Source organism: Leopardus geoffroyi, chromosome C1, assembly GCF_018350155.1.
Source record: "Leopardus geoffroyi isolate Oge1 chromosome C1, O.geoffroyi_Oge1_pat1.0, whole genome shotgun sequence".
Classification (NCBI taxonomy): Eukaryota; Metazoa; Chordata; class Mammalia; order Carnivora; family Felidae; genus Leopardus; species Leopardus geoffroyi.
Genome location: NC_059328.1, coordinates 28,026,927 through 28,039,511, shown reverse-complemented (window position 1 = coordinate 28,039,511; position 12,585 = coordinate 28,026,927). Strand labels below are relative to the sequence as shown.

General features: G+C 51.3%; 1 protein-coding gene across 3 annotated transcripts; it reads left to right on the top strand.

The window, feature by feature from the left end:
- Positions 1–6,077: 6,077 nt before the first annotated feature.
- LSM10 (LSM10, U7 small nuclear RNA associated) lies at positions 6,078–8,663 on the top strand. 3 transcript variants are annotated; one of them, XM_045476749.1, is made up of 3 exons: positions 6,078–6,385; positions 7,251–7,477; positions 7,869–8,663. In XM_045476749.1, the coding sequence occupies exons 2-3, from the start codon at positions 7,447–7,449 to the stop codon at positions 8,261–8,263; spliced, it is 426 nt and encodes a 141-aa protein (XP_045332705.1). In that variant the 5' UTR covers positions 6,078–6,385; positions 7,251–7,446; the 3' UTR covers positions 8,264–8,663. The 3 variants fall into 3 exon arrangements, with proteins under 3 accessions (XP_045332705.1, XP_045332707.1, XP_045332706.1); XM_045476751.1 differs by lacking the exon at positions 7,251–7,477 and having other exon boundaries at positions 6,078–6,255; XM_045476750.1 differs by lacking the exon at positions 7,251–7,477 and having other exon boundaries at positions 6,079–6,385.
- Positions 8,664–12,585: the final 3,922 nt, after the last annotated feature.

Sequence of the window (12,585 nt, the reverse complement as noted above, 5' to 3'; positions counted from 1 at the left end):
CCCTTACTCTCTTTGATTTAGGTCCTGGGTAACTCCTCTTCAGCTGCCAAATTCCTGGACAGCTGACTGTAGAGGGGGTCAAAGGGAGTGTTTACCAGGGATTGGATTGAGGAAACCCGGTCACAGTTGGATCTTCCCCACATAGCTTTGTGATTCGTGTGAAGTAAATTCTCAGATCATAACTCACCCCTTTCAAATGAGAATTTCAAAATGCATTCCAATGGCCCATGGATTGTTTGATACTCTGGATTATTGAGTAATGTAACACTCCCCCCACCACACACACACACACACACACACACACACACACACACATTCTTTTTGTTTCTGGCCTCTGGTGCTTCTGCTGACAAAAATAACATTAGCTTCTCTGTTAGTTCCCCGAACCACACAAAACCCTAATTGCATTAGGCCTGGTGAAGCCACGCAGCTGGCACGGGCCCAGATGAGCCGGGAGCAGACCCTGGGCTCCTAAATCCTGGACGTGCACATTTGCCTCAGATCACTCTGCCCTCCTTTGTCTTTACTAAACTCTCTAACTTCCTTTTGAAACACTGGGGCTATTGTTTTTCTCGGGTTTTCAAGAAGTCACGGTAGCAGCCAAGGACCTTCGACACGGGTTTTCTGGGTGTCCTAAAGACCTCTCGGCTTCTGTGACAGCTGCTTCCTGTGCCTTCCCTCATCTCTCCTCCCCACTTCAGCGCGTCTTCTATCCGTGCCCTTCTTCCCCTCAGTCACACCCAGCCTCCTTTCTGCACCTCAGACATGGGTCTGAATGGCTGCTGAGGACGCACCCCCAGCCCAACTGCTCCCACCCACACCCTGGGGCTCTGCTTCCCCAGGCTGTCCTAGTTCCTCTCTGCTCACTCGCCCATCCGCACTCCAGGCTTCCTGGCCGGCTCCCCTCCCCTCCTTCCTACATGCTCCCGTCACCACACAGACCCCTTCTCCCCTCCTCCAGGCTCTGCCCGCTCTGCCAGGTACAACGGCCTTCTCTCCTCCCCATTCCCCTTGGCCTTCGGAAGGCTCTCGGCCCTGCTAAGCTCCATTTGCTTCCCAAAATTCTCTCCCCCTTTGGCCCCGGTGGCTCACATCCTACTTTGTGCCCACACTTCCCCTCTCTCCCTCGGTGGCTCCTGACGGAGGACTGCCCAGCATGATACAGATGCTGTTGCTATGGGCATTTTTCAAAGTCTGTCAGAATGGCCAGGTCAATTGCCAGATGACCCCAATTTCACCCTTAGCCTCTCTCCCCGCCCCTCACTCTCCCCTCGCCTCCCCCCTCCCCCTGCCCCCCAGACACCCCTGCAGCACCCAACCTTCATTCTTCTGCCAAGCGTTTGCCTCATTTTCTTTCCGAGAGGCCGTTACTCTCAACTCTTACTATTGACTCACAAATCTCTGTGACCCCTGTCCTCGCCTCGGCTGCAGGTTCACTTTCCCTGAGATCTTCCACATCACCTCACAACTCGGTGTCCAACACTGACATCTTCACTTATTTAGTACATTTACTTCACTTTCTTTTTTTTTTTTTTTAATATATTTTTCAATGTTTATCTCTTTTTGAGAGAGAGAGAGAGAGAGAGAGACAGAGTGCGAGCGGGAGGGGGCAGAGAGAGAGGGAGACCCAGAATCCGAAACACGCTCCAGGCTCTGAGCTGTCAGCACAGAGCCCGACGCGGGGCTGGAACTCATGGACTGTGAGATCGTGACCTGAGCCGAAGCCAGACACACAGCCGACTGAGCCACTCAGGTGCCCCACATTTACTTCACTTTCAAAAGGCATAGAGAAACTTCTAAAATTAAATATAATACAGAATAGGACAGTTTTCCATAGAAAAGGACTAGAAGCAATGGGTAGAAGTTACCAAGAACATCTGACCACGGAGTCTAATGCCTGGCAGCAAAGTGAGCCGCTCGTCACCAGTGCATCTTCTGAGCACCGTAGAGGGGTTTTAGGGCACTGGGTGCTGAGCTGGAGCAGGTGACCTGGGAACTGCCCTCTTGGGATTCTGTGATTCTCTGACAATTGGAAACTGAACCATTAACAGCTCATCTAAAGGGAACACGGGAATTCAAGGCTCCTGAAATGAACTCAATTCAAGTGGGCCCAGCACTAGTCTAGGTTTTGGGTTGCAAAACACTGAAACCAATTCTGGCTACTTAAGTAGAGAAGGAATCGACTTACAGGGCTCTGGGAACTCACAGTTGTCAGGAAGACTGAAGAACCAGGAGAAAATGGCCAGGAAACAAGGGTAAGCAGGCAGCAGAGGAAAGGACGCTGGCACCAGCAGCAACCCCAAGAATGAGGACTGGACGATGCCTAAATAGTCCGTGCTGGTTTACGTCACTTGCTCCAGATTTAGAACCTGGTAACGCCTGAGTTTAGGTCATCAGCCCATGCCATAGCCAACAAGGATGAGAGACGATATCTGGCCCTGAAGTCATCTGGAGTGGGAAGCCAAACCCCACTCAAAATGCGTAGCATGCCTGATTTCCCCAACTGTGGGGGAAGGAGTTTAGTGGCTGAGTAGCCAAAAAATGGGATCTCCCCCACAGGGTCATTCCACCATCTCTCCAGATAACCAGAGTTAAAATATAGATCATTGAGGGGTGCCTGTCTGGCTCAGTCAGAAGAGCATAAGACTCTTGATCTCAGGGTCGTGAGGTCGAGCCCCACAATAGGCATAGAGAGTACTAAAAAAGTAGACTTAAAAAATTTTGTTTAGTCATTGATTTCTCCTCCTCCCACCCATACTCCAGATCTAATCAGCCTCCAGGGAGTCTTATTATTCCATGCAGTCTTTAACATTCAGCACTTCTTTCCATTCCAACTGCTGCCACCTTCATCCAGATCCCTCTCACCTTCTCACCACATTCATAAAGCTGGTGTTCCTCATGTAACTCTGCTTTGTAATGTGAAGCATTTGGGCCTCCTCAGGCTTTCTCCCTGTCTCAACACCCAGGAGACCAGTAGAGGAGAAAGTAAGATTTACATAAATAAGGGTGCCTGGGTGGCTCAGTCGGCTGGGTATCTGACTTCGGCTCAGGTCATGATCTTGTGGTTTGTGAGTGCAAGCCCCGCATTGGACTCCGTGCTGACAGCCCAGAGCCTGGAACGTGCTTTGGATTCTCTCCACCACCAACCCCCCGCCCCCCAGCCAAAATAAACATTAAAAAAAAATTGTTTTTAAGATTTACATAAATAAGTATGCAAGTCTGCATACAACAAGCAAACATACAGCAAGCAATATGCTGTAGGGGTTAGGAGTGAGACATCGCTCCCAAACAGGGTTATCGGCGAAGACTTCAGAAAGATATAGCACTTGAACCAGACAACCAATCCCTTGAAGTAGGGATTGGATTTAACATCCAAAGATAAACAAGAGAGGATCCCAGGCAGATGGAGCAGGATAGCAAAGGAAGAGGCAAGAGTTCAGGGCTTGTCTGAGTTGCTGAGTGGCTAGGTCTAACTAGAGAGGAAGACAATGGGCCTCAAATTGTAGTGTGCATTGTTGGATGTGCAGATTCCCAAGCTCCACTTCTGATTCTGTGAAACAAAGCATTCCATTAAGGCAAGTTGTCCCCATACCACACTTTAGGAAACACTGGTTGGAGGGTTTGAGTAGAGAACCTGAAAAGAGATCCAGCTGGAAGGTGAGATGAAATCAAATCAATGTCAGCACTGGAACCTTTATTCTGTTAATTAATCAAAAGTTTTCTTAGCAGGTAAGTAATATCATAACTGTGCTTTGAATCTGTTGGCAAAGATCATGAGACACACAGGCCAGTAAGATGGTTTTCATAATGAATCAAGTGAGAGAAAGAGGGTCTCAACTAGGATGGCGGCAGTCAGAATAAAAATACAAGTGAGGGGTGGGAGACGCACTTCCAAGAATTTGCAGGGATCAGTGACTGACAGGTGTAAGGAATAAAAAAATGATCCAAGTTATCATATTTATTCGAGGTGGTTGAACGGTTGAAAACTGGTGGTAGCAACCACAGAAATAGAAAAAATCAGGGCAACAACTGATTTGGGAAGAACTTGACAAATTTATCTTGTAGACATGCTGAGTTTCAAGTACCACTAAGACATGGGGGCATGAGCAACAGACAGCTGGAAAATGGAGTTTCATAGAGTGGACTGTGCCCATGATCTAGACAAGAAACTCAGCACATAGTAGTAGACAACATGGATAGATGTGACCAAGTTGAGGGTGGGGCTGGGAATACAGCCCAAGAGAAAGCACACGTGTTAGGAAGCAGGAGAATGAAATGGGGCTTAAAAAGAGAGGGAGAGAGATGGGAGAATAAACAACCAGAAATCCATAAAACCAAATGATACAATGCCCCCCGTGGGGGAGGGGGGGCGGAATACCAAGGAAGAGAATGGACAATATAGTCAAGCACTAAGGAGGATCATGAAAGTAAGGACTAAGGAGAGAAAGGTTCTCCTTGTAAACCATCAGTAACCCCTGCCAGAGAAGTCAGTAGAGTCTTGGAAGTAAGCCAGATCACAGAGTTGAGTGAGAGGATGACAGCCCTAAGACAGAGTAGCGATTCTCAAACTTTTTTGAAGTGTGAAATAAAATTATAATATTAATTCATTGTAAAAGAACAATAATAGACCCATTAACATATTTTTGTATAAAAATGACTATTTTCGGGGGGGGGGGCACGCTGGGTGGCTCAGCCCTTTAAGTGTCAGACTCTTGATTTCAGCTTAGGTCATGTTCTCACGGTTCATGAGATCAAGCCCCATGTCCGGCTCTGTGCTGAAAGCACACAGCCTGCTTGAGATTCTCTCTCTCTCCCCCTCTCTCTCTCTCCCTCTCTCTCTCTCTCAAAGATAAATTCATTAATTAAAAATAATTTTCAACTATATTTTCAAAAAGAAAAAAATTGATGGGAAGAGTCACATTGTGCTGTGTTCTTGCAAATCTCTTTAATGCCTGTCATAACAGAAGTCAGATTTTCATATGTGCTTCTGCGTTCAGTCCCTTGCAATACGTTGTTTTGCTTGAAGTGCATGCAGGAAATCCAGCCTCACCAAGATAGGAAATTGGACAAAAGATTACACTTAGAGAACCACGGGTGTAGGGGCCTCCTGAGAAGTTCCTTGTGTGGAAGATTAGGAGAACCAAGAGCAGCTTGCATGGAGGAGGAAGGCAGTTTCTATTTTTAGGACGAGAGAGACCAACTGTGATCCTTGGGAGAAGGGGAAGGCTCGTGGGGGAGCTGGAAATCAATGAATGAGAGTGAAGGACTGAAACAAGCCTACACCTTAGGGAGCCAAGTGCTTTCATGTATCAATGAAGGTCAATTCTCCGAGATTGACATCCTTTTTTTTTTTTTTTTTTTCTAATGGGGAAATTAAAAGCTTTTACCAAATGACCTCTGAAAAATGTAAATCAGATCATGTCACCCCCACTTTGATACCCCATCAACTGCACTTGTAGAAACTGAGGCACAAAAAGGATAATTAACTTGTGAAAAGTCAGCAGGGAGCAGATTTGAAGCCAGGCACTGCGGCCAGAGCCTGCACTCCTAACCGGGAAATCCAACCCCTTACCTTGGCTTACAAAGCCTTAAATGCTGAAGCTCTTGCCTTCGTCTCCCACCTCTTGGCATACTACTCTCCTGTCTTACTGGCTTTTCCGTTTTTCCAAATTGGCGAGCGCCATTTCCCCCAGGTCCTTTGCACAAACTGCTCCCTCTAATTGAAGTGCTCCTCTCCTAGTTTTCACAAGGTTGGCTTCTTGTCATTGATCTCAGCTCAAACGTCACCTTCTCAGGACACCCCTGACCTTCCGATAAGAAGCCACCGAGGACTGAAGGACTTTTATAATTTTCTTGTTTTGTTATGGACGCCCGCCCTCAAGTAGTTTTAAGGGTTTCCAGATCAGGGGGCTTGTCTCCTCGGTCACCGCTGTTGTGTCCAGAGCCTGGGAGGAAGCCTCAATGAACATTTGTTGAAAGAATGAATGACTCCCGGGGAGGAGAGACTCCAAGACGCAGGCCCACAGTCGCCCGTGCGCGAGCACGCCGCCCGCGAGGCATTCTGGGGATTGTAGTTCCGAGTGCCGCCGCAGTGGCGCGGGCCGGCGCAGGCCGCGCTCTCTATGCTCCGGGAGGACCGAGCGGCCAGGCTGTTGCCATGGCTTCCTAGTCCCGCCGCGGGAGGGAGGCGGCCCCGCCAGGCGCTCGCTAGCTTCGGCAACTAAGCCGACCGGGAAGCGGAAGGAATCCGGCGCGGTGGGTCCCGGACCCCGGGGCGGAGCGCGGGGTCGCCCGGAACCCCGGAGAGCGGCGGGGAGCGGGGGAAGCGCTTCCTTCCCGATTTGCGGAGTAGATTCCATCTCCCCACGCCCACCCCCACTGCTCCGTGAGTAAAGGTTCTTCGCCGTCCCCATTTTCCCGGTGGGCCAACAGGCTCGACGAAGCTAAGCGGCTTGCTCGAGGTCGCCCTCCTGGGAAGTGGCAGAGCCCATCCTAAAGCCCAGGACTGCCTCTTTGCAGTCAACGGGCAGCCCTAACCCTCGCTTGGGCGCATTCTGGTGAAGCCTGCGTGGGGGGTCGTTACACACACACCCCCGGCCCAATCCCCCCATCGGTGGTGTGGTCTGGCTTGCCACGCTTGATGCTGTCCTGCACAGCCCGGCTCGGGTTTGAGTGAGGTCGTAAGGAGGAAGTCCCCACCACCTCCCACTCAGGGTCTCAAAAGAGGGGATAGACAAGACAGTCACGTTGATACAACATCAGGGCGTGTTGAAAGCAAAGTACGTTCAGTGAGATTCTGTTAGCCTCATTTAGCCTGTGGTTTCATAGATGTGGAAACAGGTTCAGAGACATGAAGTAACTGCCCTTGGTTTACAGAGTTTGTAGGTGGAGTGAGGATTTCAACCTATTTTTCTCTGCCTTCAAAACCTATGTGTTTTATATGCTGCCATGTTTTTGGTGTTGTTCTTTTTCAATTTACTTAAATGGTGGCTGTATGGTGTAGACCAGTCATTCAGGGAGCACGGGCCCCAGACCAGCAAGTCACTGTTAACTAAGAACATGTTAAAAATGAACATTCTTGGGCTCCACCTCAGACCTACTAAGTTTGCAAGTTGGGGGGTGGGGGGGGGGGGAGGAGGGAGTCCAGCTTTCTGCGTTTTAACATGTCCTCAGGTGATTCTGATACTCACATTTGAGAACTTCTGGTGATTCATGCAGGGGTTATGATAAAGTGCAGATTCTTTCTGCAGGTCTGGGGACAGACCAGAGATTCTGCATATCCCTAACACGTGCCTGAGTGGTGCTGAGAGTTCCGGTCCACAGACCGTATTTTGAGTAGCAAGGGTGTAAACGACATTTAGAGCAGTGGTTCTCAAACTTGGATGCAAGTGAGAATTAGTTGGGGAGCTTTGAAAAAGAGGATACCTGGACCCCACCCCTGACCAAATGAATCAGAACCTCTGGGGTGTGGCAGCAGGTAAAAACTCACCAGGTGACTCTAACATGCGGCGAGGGCTCAGGAGTACTGGTGTGGGGTCTGGAGTCAGGCAGTCGTAGATTTGAATCCCAGCACCTCCGCTTATCAACCGTGTGACCTTAGGCAAGTCACTTAACGTCTCTTGGCCATATTTTCCCTACTTATGAAGTGAGTAGGAGTAATTCTTGGCCTCGCCGGGTAGCGCGAGGCTTCTGTGAGATGTGTAAGGCACCTGGCATCGAAGGGTGTTCCACAGACACAGAAACCGGGGAGGTAGGCAGACTTGCAGAAGTCTGCGCTGGGAATTACGCGCAGGGCCTGGTGGAGGGGAGTTGGCGACTGGGCCCGCTCGCCTGCTACAGCTCCTGTCTGTGTGCTCCTCCTCCCGCAGCAGACAGCCCTCGGTGTGGAAGAATGGCCGTGAGCCACTCGGTGAAGGAGCGGACCATCTCTGAGAACAGCCTGATTATCCTGCTGCAGGGCCTCCAGGGCCAGGTGACCACTGTGGACCTGCGAGACGAGAGCGTGGCCCGCGGACGCATAGACAACGTGGACGCTTTCATGAACATCCGCCTGGCCAATGTCACCTACACGGACCGCTGGGGGCATCAGGTCGAGCTGGATGACCTCTTCGTGACAGGCCGTAATGTCCGTTACGTCCACATCCCGGATGATGTGAACATCACGGCGACCATTGAGCAACAGCTGCAGGCCATCCACCGGGTGCGCAACTTTGGCGGCAAGGGCCAAGGCCGGCGGGAATTTCCCTCCAAAAAGTATAAATGAGCCGGCTCGACAGCAAGCCCCCGTCCCCACTCAAGTTCCCCCGGGGTTCTGCCGAGCCAACCGCCTGCGCCGCCTCCCTGCCCAGAGCCCAGAGAGCGCGCGGGGCCAGCCCAGAAACGGGTGTCTCTGAGAGACACCCCTGTCACAGCTGCCTTTCGCAGGGTCCCATCTCCTAGGCTCCCCCTGGGATCCTGTCTCTCTGCCTGTGGCCTTGAGGCAGGGGACATTGATCACCTTGTGATGATTTGCATCAGAATCTGATTTGCTGATTTAGGGAATCTGCCAAGTAGTTTCCAACCCTCTCCCAGTGAGAGTTACCAAGTGTACTTAGCCTGGGCCACCCCTCAGTGTTCCGGTTTCCCACAGTTGTTTTGCTTTCTCATAAAACTTGGATGCAAACAAGCCCATGCCGCGTACTTCCTCTGACGTGTGCTGGGCTCCGTCTTGTCCTGCCTAGTAGGGCAGTGGCGCTCACACTTGCAACAGATTGCAATCACCTGTCCCACCATCAGTTCAGATTTCATTGGTATGGGGTGTAGCTTCTGAGGTGATACTAATAAGCAGCAGGTTTTGAGAATTGGAGGCAAGTGCTTCAGTCTGGCCACATGGAAGGTGGCTTTTTTGGTGCAGATTCCCTGTTGAGGAGGTTGTTCGTCTCATTGCTCTTTCCTGAGGTAGAGAGGTTGAGGGAATCCTGGGCCCTCCCCTCAAGTGTGGCAGCTCAGCCAACAGCAAGAGATCAGGCTCCAGTTCTGAGAGTTTTGGGGTCCTCAGGGAAGAAGGGGTGCTCAGGGGTAGAACCCAAGTCTTTGTTGTAGCTGCCTCGCGGCCATACCAGCATGACCACAGGCAAGCGACCATCTCAATAAAAGCGGCTGTGTCCTCATCACATCTCCACAGAGCAGCTGCCGTGTGCCAGGCCCTCTGCTGAGCACACATTGTCGAATAAGATTTGGTCCCTTCCAAAGAGGGGCTTACAATCTAGTGGAGGAGGTGGTCCAGAACCACGAGATGAAATCCAGCCTGAGAACCTGCTGCGCTAGAGTCCTGAGTAAGGCAGGGCCTTTGGCCTCAAGATGCTTTCATTTCTTGAGGGGGACTTGAGAGGAGCGTTCACCGGGCACTAGCAGCCCGAGGGCCCTGCATTCACGTTCTCGCCCAACGTGAGTCAAAGTGTCGTCCTTGGACCGCCTCATCAGAACCAACTGGGATGTGTCTGGAAAAGCCAGTTTCCTGGCTCCAATCTGGAACCCAGGGATCTGCCTCAGTAACATCCACACAGCCACCCACCATGATTCTTCTGAATACTGTGTATTTCATTGCCTGGAGGTCCCAGAAGTCCCCAAGACTTGACCTTTGCCTTCGGGAGAGAACAGTGGGTCCTAGCAGGGAGAAAACAACTGTTTCCAGGCCCCGCTGGCGGCTAGAGTTAAGGGGAGCGATGCCACAGGGTGACTGCTGCTAAGAGAAACCAGAGGGCAGGCACAGAAGGGAGGCCCTCACTGTGGAAATGTCTGTGTACTTGCAGGAAGCGGGGGAGCCACCCCATCTGGAGTAATGAACTGGCAGGGAGTCCCACAGCGGCCCCCACTGCAGACGTTTCCCACATGTCTGCAAATGTTTCCAAACTTGAAGAGGGCTCATGCTAGGAGTGTGGCCTGGAGATGAAGGAGAAGTCCAGCTCTCTTAAAGGGCGTGCCAGGACTTCTGCAACCTCGGCAGAGCAAGGAGGAGCCCCCAGGCCGGGGAGGGAAGTGGGAAGGACAGTTGAGAAGAGGGGCTCAGGCCGAAGCCCTGTGTCCTCTTTCCAGAAGCATCGTGCGCCAGACCCCAATGGGCCTTCCGTCGTCCCCAGATGAGGTGCTGGAAGGATAGACCAGAAGGAGGGGAAATGGGCCTGCTGAGACATGCTCATGCTGAGCCCCTGGGATAGAGCACAGCGAAGTCCTTAAGCCCCGAGGATATGGGTCTTCTGGCATCTGGTCCTGGGTTGCCGGGGGGAAGGCTGCCAGAGGCCCAGGAAGGCTGGAGGGAGGGAGGTCAGTGCCCACCGGCCTGTGGCAAGCCGAATTCCCTAACTGCTGCCCACCCTTCGTGCCACAGGTATCGCTAGTGACAGTGCTAGCTACTGAGGGAACATCAAGACAGACAAGGGTCCTGCCCTCAGGAAGCTGACATTCTAGACGGGGAGACTGACAATAAAAAAAGTAAAAATTCTTACAGTTGTCATGAAGGAACTAAACAGGGTACTTGAGAGAGAACACGGAGGTGGTTTTATTTTGGAAAGTATGGTCTGAAGAAGCAAAATGTAAACCAAGAAGGAGACTGCCATTTCAAGAGCCAAGGGAAGGCAGAGGAAACTACCAGTGCAAAGGGCCTAGGTGGGAACGCTCGGGGGCTGGGGGCAATAACAGAGCACCACTGTGACTATCGGAGGGGGGAGAGGCAGGTGAGGCTAGAGAGAGGGACGGGGCTGGGGCATGTGATACCAAGCCTCGTGGGTAAGGAGTGTAGCTGGTTCCAGTTTCCCATGTGTGAGAAAAAGACCTTGAATTTTTCCTAATTCAACGGAGTTCCTATGTCACCCCATTCAGCCAGAGTGGCAGAAACTTAACTGCGGTCGATTCAAAGTTCTCCTCACTTTCCTTGGAACTGGTCGAAAGTTAGGGCATTTCCTCTTAACGTGCCCAACGTGGGAAAGGCGGTCTGGTCTGGTACTCATCCAATCACACATCCACTGAGATGTCCTCATTTTCTCCTGGTCCTTTGTCATCAGTCTGCTAAGGCTACCACCAACCCAAAGACCCCTTCAGGAGTCACCCATACCCCTCTCAGCGTTCAGAATTTAATTCTGCTTTTCCCAGGAGATTCTTAGGCCCTTGGGCTAGATAGGCCCTGTTTGCCCAAATGCAGCACACAGCTGTTTCTTCAGAGGGTTTTGTTACTTCCTGGCACTCCCCCCCCAGGAAAAGAGCACAATTCTTCGTGCTCCCCAGTCCCTGAGACCCAGCTGACACTGTCCAGCTGAAAGCTGAGGAGAAGCTTGTCTGTTCTCAGGGACCACCCTAAGTCTCAAGTCTCCCACATGCCCCTTGCTACAGTTTTCTAAATTTGTACGTGCACAGACATTCTCCCATTCCTCCCTGAAGGCTAGGCTTTCGGAATTCAGAAGCTAAAAATGAGCTCTGCATTCTGTTGCATCCTTTGTTTCCCGAAGCAATGAAGGCAGAGCAACCTAACTATCTGCATAAGGAAGGGAAGGGACACCAAGGAAAAGATGAAAAACCCATTTCCAAATGTTGTCTTCCCCTTGGGTTTGTTTTGCTACTCATTGCTTTGGTCTTCATTCAAGCACGTGCAAGCACCAACGTGGGGGGGCCAGCTGATGACTGAGCCCCCAGGAATTCTGAGTGCTCAGGTGGGCTGGCGGGTCCCCACCTCGCCCTGCCTTCCTGGAAAGACGAGTGCAGGGTGGAAGGGTCACTGTCATTCGGGGGAGGGGACTGCCAGGGTGGGCACACTGCTTGAAGTTCAGATCTCCCTGGGCCCATACAAGTGACAGAGCACCACCGGCTGTCAGCTGGCTGCGACACAAAGAGAGCATCCAGCTCACTGAGTTCCGTCCTCAGCTGAAGGGGCCCCGAGGCAGCAGAGGTCCCTTGAGCTCCTGTCAATGTTCCAGAAAGGACCCGGAGAAACAGCACATGGTATGTGAAGGGTGACCAAGCTGGTATGCTCTCTGCTTCGGGCTGGAGTTACCCCGATCACAAGCCCTAGCAGCTGTAAAATGAGGTTATAATCAATAAAAAAGGAAGAAATGACTTGATGTAGGTTTAGAGGAGACAAAATCTTATCAGATATGAGGCTCATGAGGGAAGTTTGATGGCAAGAAGACTGGGAACCACTGATCCAATTCAACTCTGTCATCTTACAGTTTAGGAAACTGAGGCCTGGTTTCCCCAGGGGGAAGGGGAAGGGCTCTCCCCAGGTCTCATGGTGAAGTGAATGGCTGAACGTCAAGATGGCCATCATAAATAGCTACCGCTTGCTACTGATTGTGGGCCAGGGCCTGGGCTGGGGGCTGCAGGAGGGCAGAGCCGCAGTCTGTTTGGTCCCCCTGGGTCCCTGCCATCTAGCTCAGTGCTCTGCACATAGCAGGCACACCATAAATCTTCGTGAAATGGAAGAGTCCTCTCCTTTCATCATTACGACAACTTTGGAGGTGTATATTAATAGTTTCATTTTACAGATGAGCCAACAGGCCCAGAGAGGTTATGTGACTCGCTCAAGATCGAAGAGCCAGTGACCAACACGGTGGGGAT

What these genes read in the sequence shown, in the direction of transcription:
- LSM10 (XM_045476749.1), top strand. Translation starts at nt 7,447, where the DNA reads ATGAATCAGAACCTCTGGGGTGTGGCAGCAG. An exon ending in CCTCTGGGGTGTGGCAGCAG is followed by an intron (nt 7,478 to 7,868) that starts GTAAAAACTCAC and finishes CTCCTCCCGCAG; the next exon opens with CAGACAGCCCTCGGTGTGGA.